The 14,012-nt window shown below is 40.0% G+C and overlaps 1 protein-coding gene across 2 annotated transcripts in view; it reads left to right on the forward strand.

Annotated features, from left to right (window-relative positions):
* The window catches only part of LOC119969489 (beta-1,4-galactosyltransferase 5-like), a 121,453-nt gene extending 107,888 nt beyond the window's left edge, over positions 1-13,565 (forward strand). For both annotated transcript variants that reach the window (XM_038803171.1, XM_038803172.1), the window contains exons 6-9: positions 2,170-2,357; positions 2,866-2,988; positions 8,764-8,865; positions 10,518-13,565. In XM_038803171.1, coding sequence (XP_038659099.1) covers positions 2,170-2,357; positions 2,866-2,988; positions 8,764-8,865; positions 10,518-10,665 — 561 coding nt within the window. In that variant the 3' untranslated portion in view covers positions 10,666-13,565. The remainder of the gene's footprint in view (positions 1-2,169; positions 2,358-2,865; positions 2,989-8,763; positions 8,866-10,517) is intronic.
* Positions 13,566-14,012: the final 447 nt, after the last annotated feature.

Below are 14,012 nucleotides of genomic sequence, written 5' to 3' on the forward strand. Positions count from 1 at the left end.
GCTTTAGCTAGCTGTGCTTTAATTCCCTCATAATTTCCCTTATTTAAGTTTAATATACTAGTCTTGGACCCGCCCCATCTCTCAAACTTATGGTGGCTGCTCCTTAGGAGGGGTGCATTTATTTGAGATCATTAATTAATCCTATCTCGTTGCACAACACCAGGTCTAGTATTGCTTTATGAATTGAGAGAATAGTGATGATAGGCACAAAGTGAACCTGCAGTCCTACGTGACGGTGAGATGTTATCATAGTCGACTAGTCACTTTAGAGATTTATTTTTTCCTTTCGCTCAGGAAATATTTTAAATTTCAGAATGAAGGGACAAAGGCCACCTTTGAGATAGAAACTTTCATTTAAAATCCAGGATCTGGGTGCAGCTATTGTTCCGGGCTGTCCTCTGCACGTGCTGCAATTAGTCTTTCCCTTAACTCGCCTGACTGACCAATGCGTCTACACAGGCAAGAATAACTTACTACTTTTCCAGCCTGTGGGAAGCACATAATCGAGTTAATACTTTGTGGAAGCTGCACACTGGGAGAAAGAAGCCCTTGTGCTGCACAGAGTACTTCTCACACTCCAACCCCTTGGCAGACCACCACCAGAGCATGAACCCAGCTGGAGCAGGCTTCAGGCTCAGCAGGTTAGCATGCTTTGGAGGCCCACATCATGCGTTCTCTCCAGTTGACTGCTCAGAGTCCATGTGCATGCATGACTGATCCATGTGTGCATGCATGGAAGGACTAAGTTTTTATTCTTTTTTTTTAAATGGGATGTGCGCGTCGCAGACTAGGCCATTTATTGCTCATCTAAGTTCAAAGGAAAAGAAGATATTACATTTAGGAAACTTAAATTGTGAATAAACATAAAAAATTCTGTAATGGAACAAAATAAAAGAATAAAAGTTGCTTTGTAATCACTGTACTTTAGGTTGCTGTGGATAAGATCAAGCCTTGTAACATCAATTGAAAAAAACATACCCTGTGGCCCTTAACATCCTCAGAGTGACAATCTCCGGTGGATTGTCAATCTGGATGAACTTGCCCTTGCTGCAATTGCAAAGTTCCTGTCTTGCCCAGCCTTCCTCATTCAGGCTAGGGTGAGACAGGAGCAGCAGAGTGCACCCCTAGCTGCATCGGCAAAGAGTTAATGGGGCGCAGGGAAGAAAATGCCCCTTTTCTATGGACCAGACCTGAGAGAACACGGGATGCTGCAAGGCTCAATCTGGGTTAATTACTCTGAAATTAGAATTTTGTTTTTCACTTCTAACTCTTTAAGATTAACCATGAGAGCAAAACGGGCACAACCATCCGAAGTTAGCAATTTAAATCACTTCTATTGACTTGTTCCCAACCCAGCGCAATTGTCCATGGAAGTTAGCAATTCTGGGCAATTGACAGGTAAACCCTTGCATGGAAACTTCCTCGAGGTCCCCCAGCGCATCATTGGGGTACCCCCAAAATGTGACATCAGGGAACCAGGAAGTTATGGCCATATGTGTAATGGCTCACTTCCTCTTCAGTGGTGTCTTTTTGGTTGATAAATTAAACCCAGCCCTGATATGCCTGCAGAGTGGATGTAGAGACCCCATGGCATTATTCAGAGCATAGGAGTTATCCCTGATGGTCTGGCTAATATTTCCCCCTCAATCGATTGCTGTGGAGTTTGCTGTGTGAAATTTGGCTGCTATGTTTTCTGCATTATGACCGTAATTAGATTAGATTGGACAGCTGTAAAGCACTTTCCTTCCAATAGTCATGAAAAGTGCTTGATAAATGCAAGTCTTTCTTTTGCACCTTGCTGATTTTTTTTTGGACCTTCCTCCATATTTTGTGCACTTCCTTATCAATAATAATCAGTAACTTTTTCCTGTCACACTATTTAGATTTTTAATACTACACTGTGTACACAACATCCTTATTCTAATGGTGAGATGTACACGGTGTCGAAAAGTTTGAAATCTTGAGTAGAATTTGTCAAGATAGTCCAGTTTTTCTTTGTGAAAGAGGTGTAGCAAACTTGTGAACAATTTTATACACGAGTTACAATTTTGTTGCAGTAACGCACAAAATAATCCTTCCCCACTCGTGGCTATTTAAATAAGAAAAGTTATGTTGCTTACAATTTATTTTACATTGCCAGAGAAGTTAATTATTTTCTCTCTTTATCAGGCTGGGTTCCACCCATTTAACCGTGCAATGCTGTTCAATGTTGGATTTCTGGAGGCTTTGAAAGACATGGACTGGGATTGCATAATCTTTCACGACGTTGATCACATACCAGAAAATGATCGCAACTACTATGGCTGTGGGCAGATGCCAAGGCACTTTGCGGCCAAGTTGGATAAATACATGTACTTGTACGTCCTGTTGCTTAATCTATGGTCAATTAATCATAGCTAGAAATAGAAGTGGAATAAATACCATTATGGAAGGAATTGTGTAGCTTTGTGTCAAATTCCAGCAAAACTTTATCTGAATCGAGTTCATGGCATCTTTCTCGTGTTTCCTTTTTCTTTGAAGTTCCAGAATGTGGACCATTCTTCAGACAGCTCTGTAAGCAAGTGACTTGTTCAGATAACCATGTTTACACTTCTGTGTAAGGTCAGGCCATAAAAAGTTAGTAGTGACTCTCTCTCTCTCTCTCTCTCTCTCATTAATTGCTCTGACACATCCCTGAATTAGTATTCTCAATGTGGAGTACACACCCTGCCGAACGTGGAGTATACACCCTGATCCTATCATTGTTTTCTGCATTACTGCAACTACACAGACTCCGCTCATCTTATTTTCAATTGCAAGCAAATAGTGAAAATTTAAAAAGGAATTTTAAATTCCATATTATAGTTCTGTCTTTTTTTTCCACAGGCTTCCTTACAATGAATTTTTTGGTGGAGTGAGTGGATTGACAGTGGAACAGTTTAGAAAAATTAATGGATTCCCAAATGCATTTTGGGGTTGGGGAGGTGAAGATGATGATCTCTGGAACAGGTTGGTTGGGTTTGATACAATAATGCATTATATCTAAATTTATTAGGGTGGTACAGTGGTTAGCACTGATACCTATGGGTTTGAGGACCCAGGTTCGATCCCGGCCCCGGGTTACGGTCCGTGTGGAGTTTGTACATTCTCCCTGTGTCTGTGTGGTTTTCACCCCCACAACCCAAAGATGTGCAGGGTAGGTGGATTGGCCAGGCTAAATTGCCTCCTAATTGGGGGGAAAAAAAAATTGGGAACTCTAAATTTATAAACAAAAAATATATTTAAACTTGTTTGTAGGTCACTAATTCAATCCATATGAAACACTTTCTGGTTAAACACTTCCTGTGCATTTTCAAATGAATACAATGTAATCTTGCTCGATTTAGATGCCTCCTGCGAGGATGAGAGGATTTGAATTTATAACCTTACGACATTCCCAATCCCAAGTGCTTCACAGCCAATGAAGTATCTTCAAACTGTATTCAACTGTGTGTGGACAGAACAAAGGTTCATAAATATATTGGGCCTGAAAATCTTGGAAGGGCTGCACTGTTGTTGGAAGTGTAATTGGCAGATTTCTAACCAGCAGTTTGCTAAACCCTTTGAGGCAGGGCCATTTGGTTAATGGTGGATAATGTCATTCCATGTTCGCCACCTTGCACAGCACAGTAAGTGTAGCTGTTCAAGAAGTATCTTACCTCCTGCCAGAAAATCTCAGCATAATAGAAAGAGACAAACCTTGAAGTTCAGTATTGAATGCCACTCCAACTGCCATCCTTCCCTCAATCCGCCCAAAACTTGCATCGTGCAGTATTCACCAAGACTTGGGAAATTTGGAGCTGAAATTTTTATTGAAAGCCATGAAAGGTTCAATAATCGATGCATTCATGTTGGTTACCATTGGAAAGTGCAAATATTGAGTTGCAGAAATTACGATCTTGGTAGCTTTCTATTTGGGACAGATGGAATCAGAAGTTGTCACCTGTACAATAAGCAATTCAACTTTTCTTAAATCTGGCAACTTAGTTAAGCTGTACTAAAGTTTGAAAATGAAAAAAAATGAAAATCGCTTATTGTCACGAGTAGACTTCAATGAAGTTACTGTGAAAAGCCCCTAGTCGCCACATTCCGGCGCATGTCCGGGGAGGCTGGTACGGGAATCGAACCGTGCTGCTGGCCTGCTTGGTGTGCTTTAAAAGCCAGTGATTTAGCCGAGTGAGCTAAACCAGCCCCTTTAGCCTGTTTAGTCTGTCTTTCGCAAGTTCATGCAGCTAAAGGCCACAAGAAGGAATGTTGTCCTTGTCATTGTTATGCCACTCTGGGCTAACCTGTGATCAATTCCAGCCCCACTTGACCTGGAGTCACAAACAGGTGAAATTAGATTTTTATATTATTACCCTTGGGCTTTGGTTCAGTTAAATTGATTACAGTCACTAGGTTTGTGAAATTTGAACACAAGTAATCTTTTATTATTAACAGTAATTATAATTAAGTTGACAGGACAATGTAACTGACTATCTAATATCTCTTCCCACCCCCCTTTCCTATCTACAATACACAAAGACAAACCACCCAGAAATGATAAGGGGGATTAAAAGTTAATGAAAATATTAATAAAGTAAAAGGATAAAGGGTATTTAATGCAGATGGATTCCTTCCAGTTTGTTCCTTTCTGAAGGTTAGGCCTTCAGTTGGGTACTTTCTTTTAAGCTTGTAATGATCTTCACTGCAGACTCAGACAACAGACCAACCAGCAGCAGAAAGTGGGAGAAAACATTGCTCATCTTCCTTGAAGGTTCTAGAGGCTTCTGGCAAGGTTGTCTACTTTTTCTGTGGATTCAGGATCATTTCAAGTTTACAGTAAATATGTGCCAGGCACTCACTGGTCTTAGAATAATAAAACCAATCTTTCAGCAAGAGCGAGAAAGATAGATAGTGTGTTCCTTCTCCTTCCAAGGTCTAAACACTTCTGCCCAGTTCTCTCAGAAAGCATCAGACAGGAGTCAATCACTGACTGTTGTCAGATAGAACATTGTCCCTCACCAACTCACAGGTTGCCAGCTAAGCAATCGAATCAACTTCTCCCAAAACTGGTTCCTAAGTGCCAACTAGTCTGTTTCTCCTCTCCAAAATATAAAACCTGGAAACACAAATCCTGACTGGCAGGCTGATTTAGCTTGGGTCTTCTGCTTAAAGACACATTCCAACCAAACGTAAGAAAAATAAAAGAAATGGGAACAAAGGAAATAAACAGGAAGGACTTTACATCAGAGCTCATGTTTTTAGCACCTCGCGTATTTTAGATATTTGCCTGAAATTGATGCATATTTTCATGGCTGAACAAAGGATGATTTTTCTTTAATTGAATAACTCAGACCACAAAGCAGTCACCAGCTGCAAATAATCGTTTCCCCATCTCCCACTGCCTTCTGAAACGTTGACCAATAGAGTATTTTTGTGACGCATCAACGGTGGCAATACTGATGAATTATATATGTACTACTGTTTCATATAGAAAAACATCCTGGTGCTGTGCAAAAGGTAGTTTCCCCTAACTGGGGAATTTAGAACCATGGGGCAAGGCCTCAAGATTGGCATTGTGTGCCCTCGAAGGTTGTCTATGTGCCATTGTTGAGTATATTCAAGGCTGGGATTAATAGAGCTTTGGTCTCTCGGGAAATGAAGGGAAATGGGGAAAAGGCAGGAACAAGATCAACCATAATCAATTTGCACGGCGGAGCTGACTTGAGTTTCTTGGTTTATCCCTGCTTCTATTTTTTTTAATATGTTGGTGGGGTGAAAGGGGCAGCGAAGCAAAATAAACTCGACCCAGAAGAGCAGAGTTTGGAGGGATGGCTATTGGGCTGTGAGGTTCTGGTTTTGGTTGGATGAAGACATTGAGAGATTTAAATGCAATAATGAAAAGTTTGTCTTTTTGTCTCCCCATATCTCAAAACTAAACCTAGATCAGTGCAAACTTGGATGATGGGCAAGGGTGAAATTTATAAAGAATGGAGAGTAGGCAACCAGGCAGAGTGCATTGGATTACAAGAGTCTGGATATGATGGTTATCTATCAGGGATGAGATGGAAATAAACGTCTTTTTTGGTACAGAGAATTTGGAATTTAAATATGATATGAGGATTGCAAATAGTCTGGTTATTCTGAGGTGATGAGTGGGAGAGGTTCGCATTAGTGGCAAGAATATAGAGTTCGTTTTTGGTGCTGAAACTATAGGTTTGGCCTTCCCATTGTTTAGCTGAAGAAAGGTTTGGTTCCTTCAGAACTGGAAGCTCAAAGACTGTAGTCGGAAGGCGTGGAGAGTTACTGCTGTAATTGTAGAAACTGACTCCTTGCATGCAAATGAGGAAGAGGAGGAGCCAAGAATGTTCTTTCTTTATGACTGTGAGGAATTTGGAACAGAATTTGGGCAGCACGGTAGCACAAGTGGTTAGCATTGTGGCTTCACAGCGCCAGGGTCCCAGGTTTGATTCCCCGCTGGGTCACTGTCTGTGCGGAGTCTGCACGTTCCCCCGTGTCTGCTTGGGTTTCCTCCCACAGTCCAAAGACGCGCAGGTTAGGTAGGTTGGCCATGATAAATTGCCCTTAGTGAACAAAAAAGGTTAGGAGGGGTTATGGGGCTAGGGTAGAAGTGAGGGCTTAAGTGGGTCAGTGCAGACCCGATGGGCCAAATGGCCTCCTTCTGCACTGTATGTTCTGTGTTCTAGATGTCATTGTTGGCCATGGTCTGATGGTTGAGAGTAGAACCAAGTAAAAGGAATATTTCTGAGCTAGTAAATTAAGGAAAGGTATTGAAGAGGATGGTTTACAATGTTGAAGGTTGCAGAAGGAACAACACCTTGTACTTTTCTCCAAAGATGATTATGAAATGATGTTATACGTTCGATACTAGGACCGGTGAAGTGATCGAAGGCTTTGTCAAAAGAGGTAGTTTTAAGAAGCATCTTCAAGGATGAGAGAGAGGAGGCTTTAGGGGGAATTCCAGAGCATGGGGTCAAGGAGGGATAACGTCATTTTTGTGTCTCGCAAAAATAATTTTGGAATTGTGGCAGGAGTGGAAACAAAATTGGAGGGTGTCCAAAGGAAGTGAGAGAGAAGTGGTCACGGATCTGGAAGGTTCAAGAATCAGTAGATGAAAGGAATGTGGCCTCATGTGCCAAGTTGGAATGCACACTGATTTCAGTTTCTCAACTGGAGTGCCTAAGAGGCTTGCAATGCTTTAAATGTATCCTAGGCCACAGAAATGTGACCAACCTCCTGACAAAACAGGTCAAGGGTGATTAAACATTCTCGCCATTATTGTAAGATATCTGGAGCATTTTTTTTGCCTTGGAAATGCTTTCAGTATCTTTAACATAGCAGCACTGAAGATAAAACATCCAGTTAATCTCACAACAGGATATGTTTACCTTCTATTTGAGTAAAATAATTGATAATTAATTGAATTAGTGATTATAGAAAAAACGAGTTAAAATTCTGGAATTTTGGGGGGGGAAAAAGCACTAAGCTCAAAAGTCTGGTCATGCTAATGTTTCATGTTATTCAAGCTTTTGTATTTTACTGGAGGGACTTGTCAGGAATATTAGCTTTAGATCTCGTCAGATGCTGGCAATACTACTGTGTGTCGACAGGATGTTTTAATTTGGATTTCCAGCATTCCCAGTCTGCTATTGAAAGAGCTTGACAGAATTCAGCTGTTTTTCATTGTAAATTGTGGAATATGATGCTTTCTGATTTTGTTGCCAAGGAGAGGGGTTTGAAAAGTAGGTATGGCCTCCCACAGTGTTTTAATTTGTGATTAAGCTGCTTTGGGGAGTGGTGCTATGTAAAGGCCAGGTAATTATCCCCATATAGAAGAGGGGTAAACTAGATGGAGAGTAAATGTGACACTGACATTTGAATTTTTTGCTGAGCTAGAAGTGTGGTGGAAATGTTACGTAGGCAGTAAATCCTGTTACTGCATTTGAATAACTATTTAAGAGTTAGGATACATATCTTGTTAAGAATGAATGTGAAACATTTCAGGAATAATAAAGGCACAGATGTTTCACTGTACTGGATCAATCTGTTTGTCATTGTTAATGTAATTAGTGAAATTTGACTCTTGTAGATATGAATATATTAGCACTGTTCCTCCACTATTCCTGGCTAAGTTACCATGAATGTAGACATGGTGTTAATTTTGGTTCTTTGTTTTGCGGTTCTAAATTATGCTATTGCCATGATGCACATTTCTTTTCACTCGTCTTCGAAACCGATTTGATGAGACATTATCCTTGTCCAGTAATTGTTGCCAATTATGTACTGAATTCTTCAGTTTTAAAAAGGAAAGCTGATTCATTCCTGCACCTTTGGTTTGGGTTATTGATGGTCATGTTGTGTCTGGGCGATCACGCTCGTCTAGTCAGGAAAGTGTTTTTTTTAGAACAAGTTTCTTTAGTTATTCTTTTTTCTCCTCCCCTTCTCTCACAAATTGATGGTAAATGGAGGATAATTTAAATTGAAGAATGAACAGCACAGCTGCCAAAGGTGAGTCACCTTTTATACTTTATTTAAAGCTGCACATGCTGGGACCATTTTGTCAAATTCAACTGGCAGATGTGTTGCTCCTGTACCTTTGCAACAAAATCCTTGTTATGAAGATGAAGAAACTTTCCAATATTTGACTTAACCCCTGGAGTTCTTCTAATCAAGTGCAATGATTTACATGTAACTGTCAAACTAATAACTTGTATTGAAGAATCTATTTGCCTGTTTTTTTAGGGTTCAGTTTGCTGGTTTTACAGTAACAAGACCAGTGGGTGATTTAGGAAAATACAAATCTGTTCCTCATCACCATCGAGGGGAAGTGCAGTTCTTGGGAAGGTGAGTACAACTTTTGTTGGCCCCGACTTATTGGTCTTATTGTCCCAATCTTGATACTCATTGTGAGGGGTTGGAGGTGGCTGGTCGTATCAGCCAGGGCTTAGGTTCTGAGTCACCTGGGCATCAGGATGATGGCATGGTGGAGTTGAAAGCACTTAGTTTTAATGGAATTTAAGAAACCCTGTCATGATTTTGGCTTCACCAAGCAACATAGATAGTGTTGTTAACCTGCAGTTCATCAATAATCCTGGATTTTATTCTCTTGTGATTATTCTCTTGTGATTATGCTAGGAGAATTGACTGCTCCTAGCAAGGGTGTGCGATGTGTGAGCACGAGGGCAAGGCTTGTCTGTTATCCTATTTGAGCAAAAGTCATATTGAGTCGGCAAAGTGATCTGTGATTTATGCGCAGTTTTGCACCCTTTTTGGATGCTGTAATCCTTGCAATTATGACAATGGGGTTATGGAGGGATGATAAGTGTGGTGGTGGCTGGTCGGGTTCGTTTAAGTCCTCACCTGGATTGCTAATAGCCCCCACTTGAGACTAATTGTATCAGGTTTTTATTTTTATTTTTTGTTACTTTGGGCAGGATTCTCCGATCACCGACAAAATTGCATTTGGCGAATGGCTGGAGAATCCACTTTTGCATAGGAATTGGGGGTGGTGGCATTTTTGCAATGCTCCGCCCCCTCAAAAACGACATACTCGTTTTTGCATGGCACGGCCGCTGCAGGCTTCCACCATGCGCATGCGTGGCCACAGACCCAGCCATTCTGCGGCCGTATCTGCAGGTAAAGCCGGGGGCAGCTGCTAGCCCACCACCGGGCGGAGGATCAGTGGGGGGTGGGGGGGGGGGGGGGGGGGGGGGGGAGACAGCGCCAATTTTCTGGTGTAAGACCAGAAGGATCCTGCGGACATAGCCGCAGAATTGGAGAATCCAACCTTTTACATTTTGAGAATCAGTACTCATCTCCTTCGAAGGCCCAGGCAGATATTGTAACCTGGAGAAGACTGGGTTCCTTCTGATTCTTCCATGTGTTTGTTGTTTTTAAAGCCATATGAGTAGGGATGCACGCCAGTGGGTGGTTGGTTAAGCCTTGTTCGAATTTTTGAAATGAGAGTTTGTATAATTGCCTCTATGTTGTTAGAATCCTCGTTTGGTTTGGGAGTAGACTTGATGGGGGATTTGGGTACCCTCCTCCAAGTGGTCTTGTCTAGTGGTTTCTGAGTGTAACCCTCACTGTGGTTGGATCTTCAGTGGGGAGGCAATGCTTTTGTCTTTGTTGCGGCAGCACTGTTTTGTCCCCTAATAACCTCCTTGCAACAACGTGCTGGTCTGGGGAAAATGTATCTGGTTTACTTCGGAAGTTCCTAAACATGCTGTGCAAATAGATATTTCGGCCAAACTTTCTGAGAAAATTTTCAGTTGTATTCCAATAATTAGCTTGCACTAATGGTGTTAGGATTCTATCTCTGTACTCAATTTATTTTACTAACTTTTAATTCTGTGAAGTTGAACCTATCTATCTTGCATAATGTGCACTTAGTTATATGCAAATACAATAGCATTTTTGAAATGAGTTTGTTCCAAACCAATATCAAAAGTCTTGACAAACTGTTTTACTATTTTTTTTGTTTTTTTTTGTTGCAGATATGCTTTATTGAGACATTCTAAAGAGAGGCAACAGCTTGATGGCCTGCAAAACTTGAAGTACTTTCCAAATATCACAGTTGAAGTCTTGTATAAAAATATAACTGTAAACTTGACACCGGAGCTGGCTCCAGTGGGTGACTATTAAGTTCTAATGGGCATAACAGTTTCGTGAGGGTTTGGGCCACTTGGTCAGAAAAAAGTTATGGACTTGTAAACCTGGTTTAAAAAAAAAATCTGCAATGAGACAACATAAAAGTTATTTTACGTAGTCTTATGGAATTAGCCAGCAGTTTGATTTTACTCCTTGACAACAGGCTGGGTAATGGTCAATGGCGATGTAGAAGCGCCGGTGAGCATGATAAAATCAGGCTTGAAATTTCTTGTGTCATGAACTTCATGCGCGTAACCTCATATTCCCACTTTTCCAATTGGATAATAGTACGTCATTGATCAAGAAGGAAAAATAAACTGTCGAATCCACATAGCAGCACCGGGGCAATGAATCAAACTGAATTCCAAGCTGCAGATCTAGTTGGAAACTATTGTATCATATTTTGGCGTTGGATGCTAACAGGAATGGACGTGAGCAGTTTCCTTTCCAATCACTTTCTGATCAAATACTAAATTAGCTGAAAAGCATACCATTACCATTTTTTATTTATTCACTAGCAATTGTTGATGCACTTCCTAGTGGGTGAAGTTTTTGTAAATAAGCTGTGAATTGCCAGATATTTTTTTATTTATAGTCTACTGAACCACAAGGTTTACATGATGAGATCAACAATTTAAGTCTGACACTGTTGTATATGTAAAGCACAGAACACACTCGATATAATCCCCTTAATTTTAAATGTGAGGTGATTTTATTAGTATGTGTTCCTGAATATATGACTTATTGAGCGTTCCACTTCAGCTCTCTTTACTGCTACACTCTCTCGCTGTTGAAATTCACAGATTGTTCTGAGAAAATTTGGCATTTCTGCACATGCCTTAGTTAAACTGTGGTTCTTGACGTTCAATGCAACTGATTTATATTTGAAATATCAGCATTTTGTGAAAAGCAAATGTGTGCCAATGATACTGTAGCATTTTGCTCTATCAATTCATAAGTTACTACACTGAAAGCGTAGAAAACAATTTTCCATCTTTGTTATGAATTGGGTTTATGGCAACATCCAGGACTTGTGAAACCGCAAAGTTTTGTTTATTTAATATTCTGCATTTGGAGTTCAACTGCCTTCTCTAGTCTATGGCATTTAGCTGATAATTTCAGCTCGTCTGTCTGGATTGGTGAGCACATTTGCCTTTATTCCCACCATGTTTGTAAACATTAGTAAAATGTTAACTTAACGAATTAGGTGCTAAAGCTTATTGCCCGTTTAAATTGTTAGCCATTTTAAAAAGAAACATGGTTTATAGTATTAGATGTTGTAGCTGAGCACTGCATGAGAGAATGGTTGGATATGGAGCCCAGGCACATGATTCTGCAGTTTACTTTGCCAAGGATAAATGAAGTGTTTGGTAAAACATGATGAGCGTACCCGTTGCAACTTTAACACAACTGCTGGAGGTCCATTGCTTTAAGTGCCAGGAGAAGAGATGAGGGAAAAGATATTTTTGTTTTAAAAGTGGGGTATATATATGTATATATGTATGTATATTTTTGTATCAATCTTTAGTTTACACCTTTTATGAGTCTTATGATCACACCCAAGAATAAATGACACGGGCCCTGCTGTTTGCAGTGAGGAACAACCCAAGTGAGTAGACATGAAAGCTTTTGTTGCAAGGTCATGATCAGTCCGCATGAGAGGACATCTAGGGATGAAGCTTCTCCTGTCCATTTTTTTTTAGCCAAATTGTTAGTTTGAATGCAAAATGGAATTCCTATTTTGTTCTCTTGCTGATCGTTTTTTGCTAAAGATTTTCAAGGCAAAGAATTTCACTCTCCTAGACTTGCGTCCTTGAAAGGCTGCGAGCCTTACTTAGTTTTTATGTTTGAATTTAAAGCTGATGTTTCACAAAGGAATATTACAGATTATCCTGAAGACCGACTATGATGCAGTCAGAGTGTATAGCAATAAAGAGAATGCTGATTGGTTTCATTTTCAGCTATCAATGGTAACTTGTGTTGCTATTTATGAATCTGGTATATTGCTTAACTGCAGAAATACAATTGTGATTGTATTTTGTTTTGGTTTATAGCTATATGTAACGATATGTTTGTCTCTTTTTCCACCTCTTTTTCCTTCTGTTTCACTTCCACTCCCTCCCCCAAATGGCTTTGACGAAGCACTTAAATAATGTACTGTTCATGTTTTGGTGATTTCTCTCCAATTGAGTTTTGTGTATTTGTACAGAGGAGAAAATTGTGATGTGCATGTTCCAACATAATATAGAAAACGCTGTGAAAAATTCCATAGTTTTAAGAATTGGAAAGCTGTTGTGAGGCAGCACAAGCTCCAAAATTGTCTCGATAAAGGCATTTCCCAGCCTTTAGCTTAAAACAATACAAACTGCAGATTCTAATTTTTTTAATGCATCTACTTGGTAAAATCCCCTCTCCATTTCACAAACATGTTCCATGCTGTTGGAATGAAGAATAATCCTGATTTGGATCACTTTTGACCATGTTTGGTGCACAAGACCCACAATATGTTTGTATGTGACCCAAATTGCATGCAAAGGAAGTTGGCAAATATACAAGAGAGTAGAAATCTATCAAACCTTCTATAACACTGATGCAGGAATATGGACAAAGAAAGCTTGATAATATAAATCCTTTTTCTCAAATGTTGGCATGCACTGTTTATAGACTATGGTTCCTATTTAAACTTTTGTTGTATGGTCTAATTTTTGCATGTCTCCAAGTAGAGCTGGACAGATCAGCAAAGTTCTAGACCTGTGCACTGAAAAGCATTGAAAAGTATTAGAGTTCTCACCTCAAAGCCTTCTGTCCCATCTTTCACACCTTTGATCATTTGTTATACATTTTTGTATTAATTTATGGATGATTTTTTCAATAAAAAGTGAAAGACACCATGAGTCAATGTGGGGTACTCATTCCTTGAGACAATTAAAAATAAACATTTTAAAATATTCTCAAATTTGTATAACATGAAGAAATCTATTTGGAGTATCTGACCTACAGTCTCCTCCAGCATTGATCGCTGTACTGTGAAGAATCCTACTTTGACAATTGGTTCATTATTGTCTGATGCTAGTTTGTGCAATGCGACCGGAATGTTTGTTTCAGACTGATGCCTGAGTAAGTATTGCCTTCACTGCCACAGCTGTCTTCTGTAGAGGAAGAATTAGGATGGGACTGCAAGGTGTTGTGGATAACTGATGGTTGAGGAGTATAGTGATTGTAGTCTTAATGATCTCCAGAAGGTACCTTTTGCTAGTTTCTAAATCTCACTAGTTCATGGCATTCCTTGCTGCTCGTGGACTTATGGGCCTTATTAATTTGCATGTACCAGTCCTGGAAAA

Source organism: Scyliorhinus canicula, chromosome 7, assembly GCF_902713615.1.
Source record: "Scyliorhinus canicula chromosome 7, sScyCan1.1, whole genome shotgun sequence".
Taxonomy (NCBI): domain Eukaryota; kingdom Metazoa; phylum Chordata; class Chondrichthyes; order Carcharhiniformes; family Scyliorhinidae; genus Scyliorhinus; species Scyliorhinus canicula.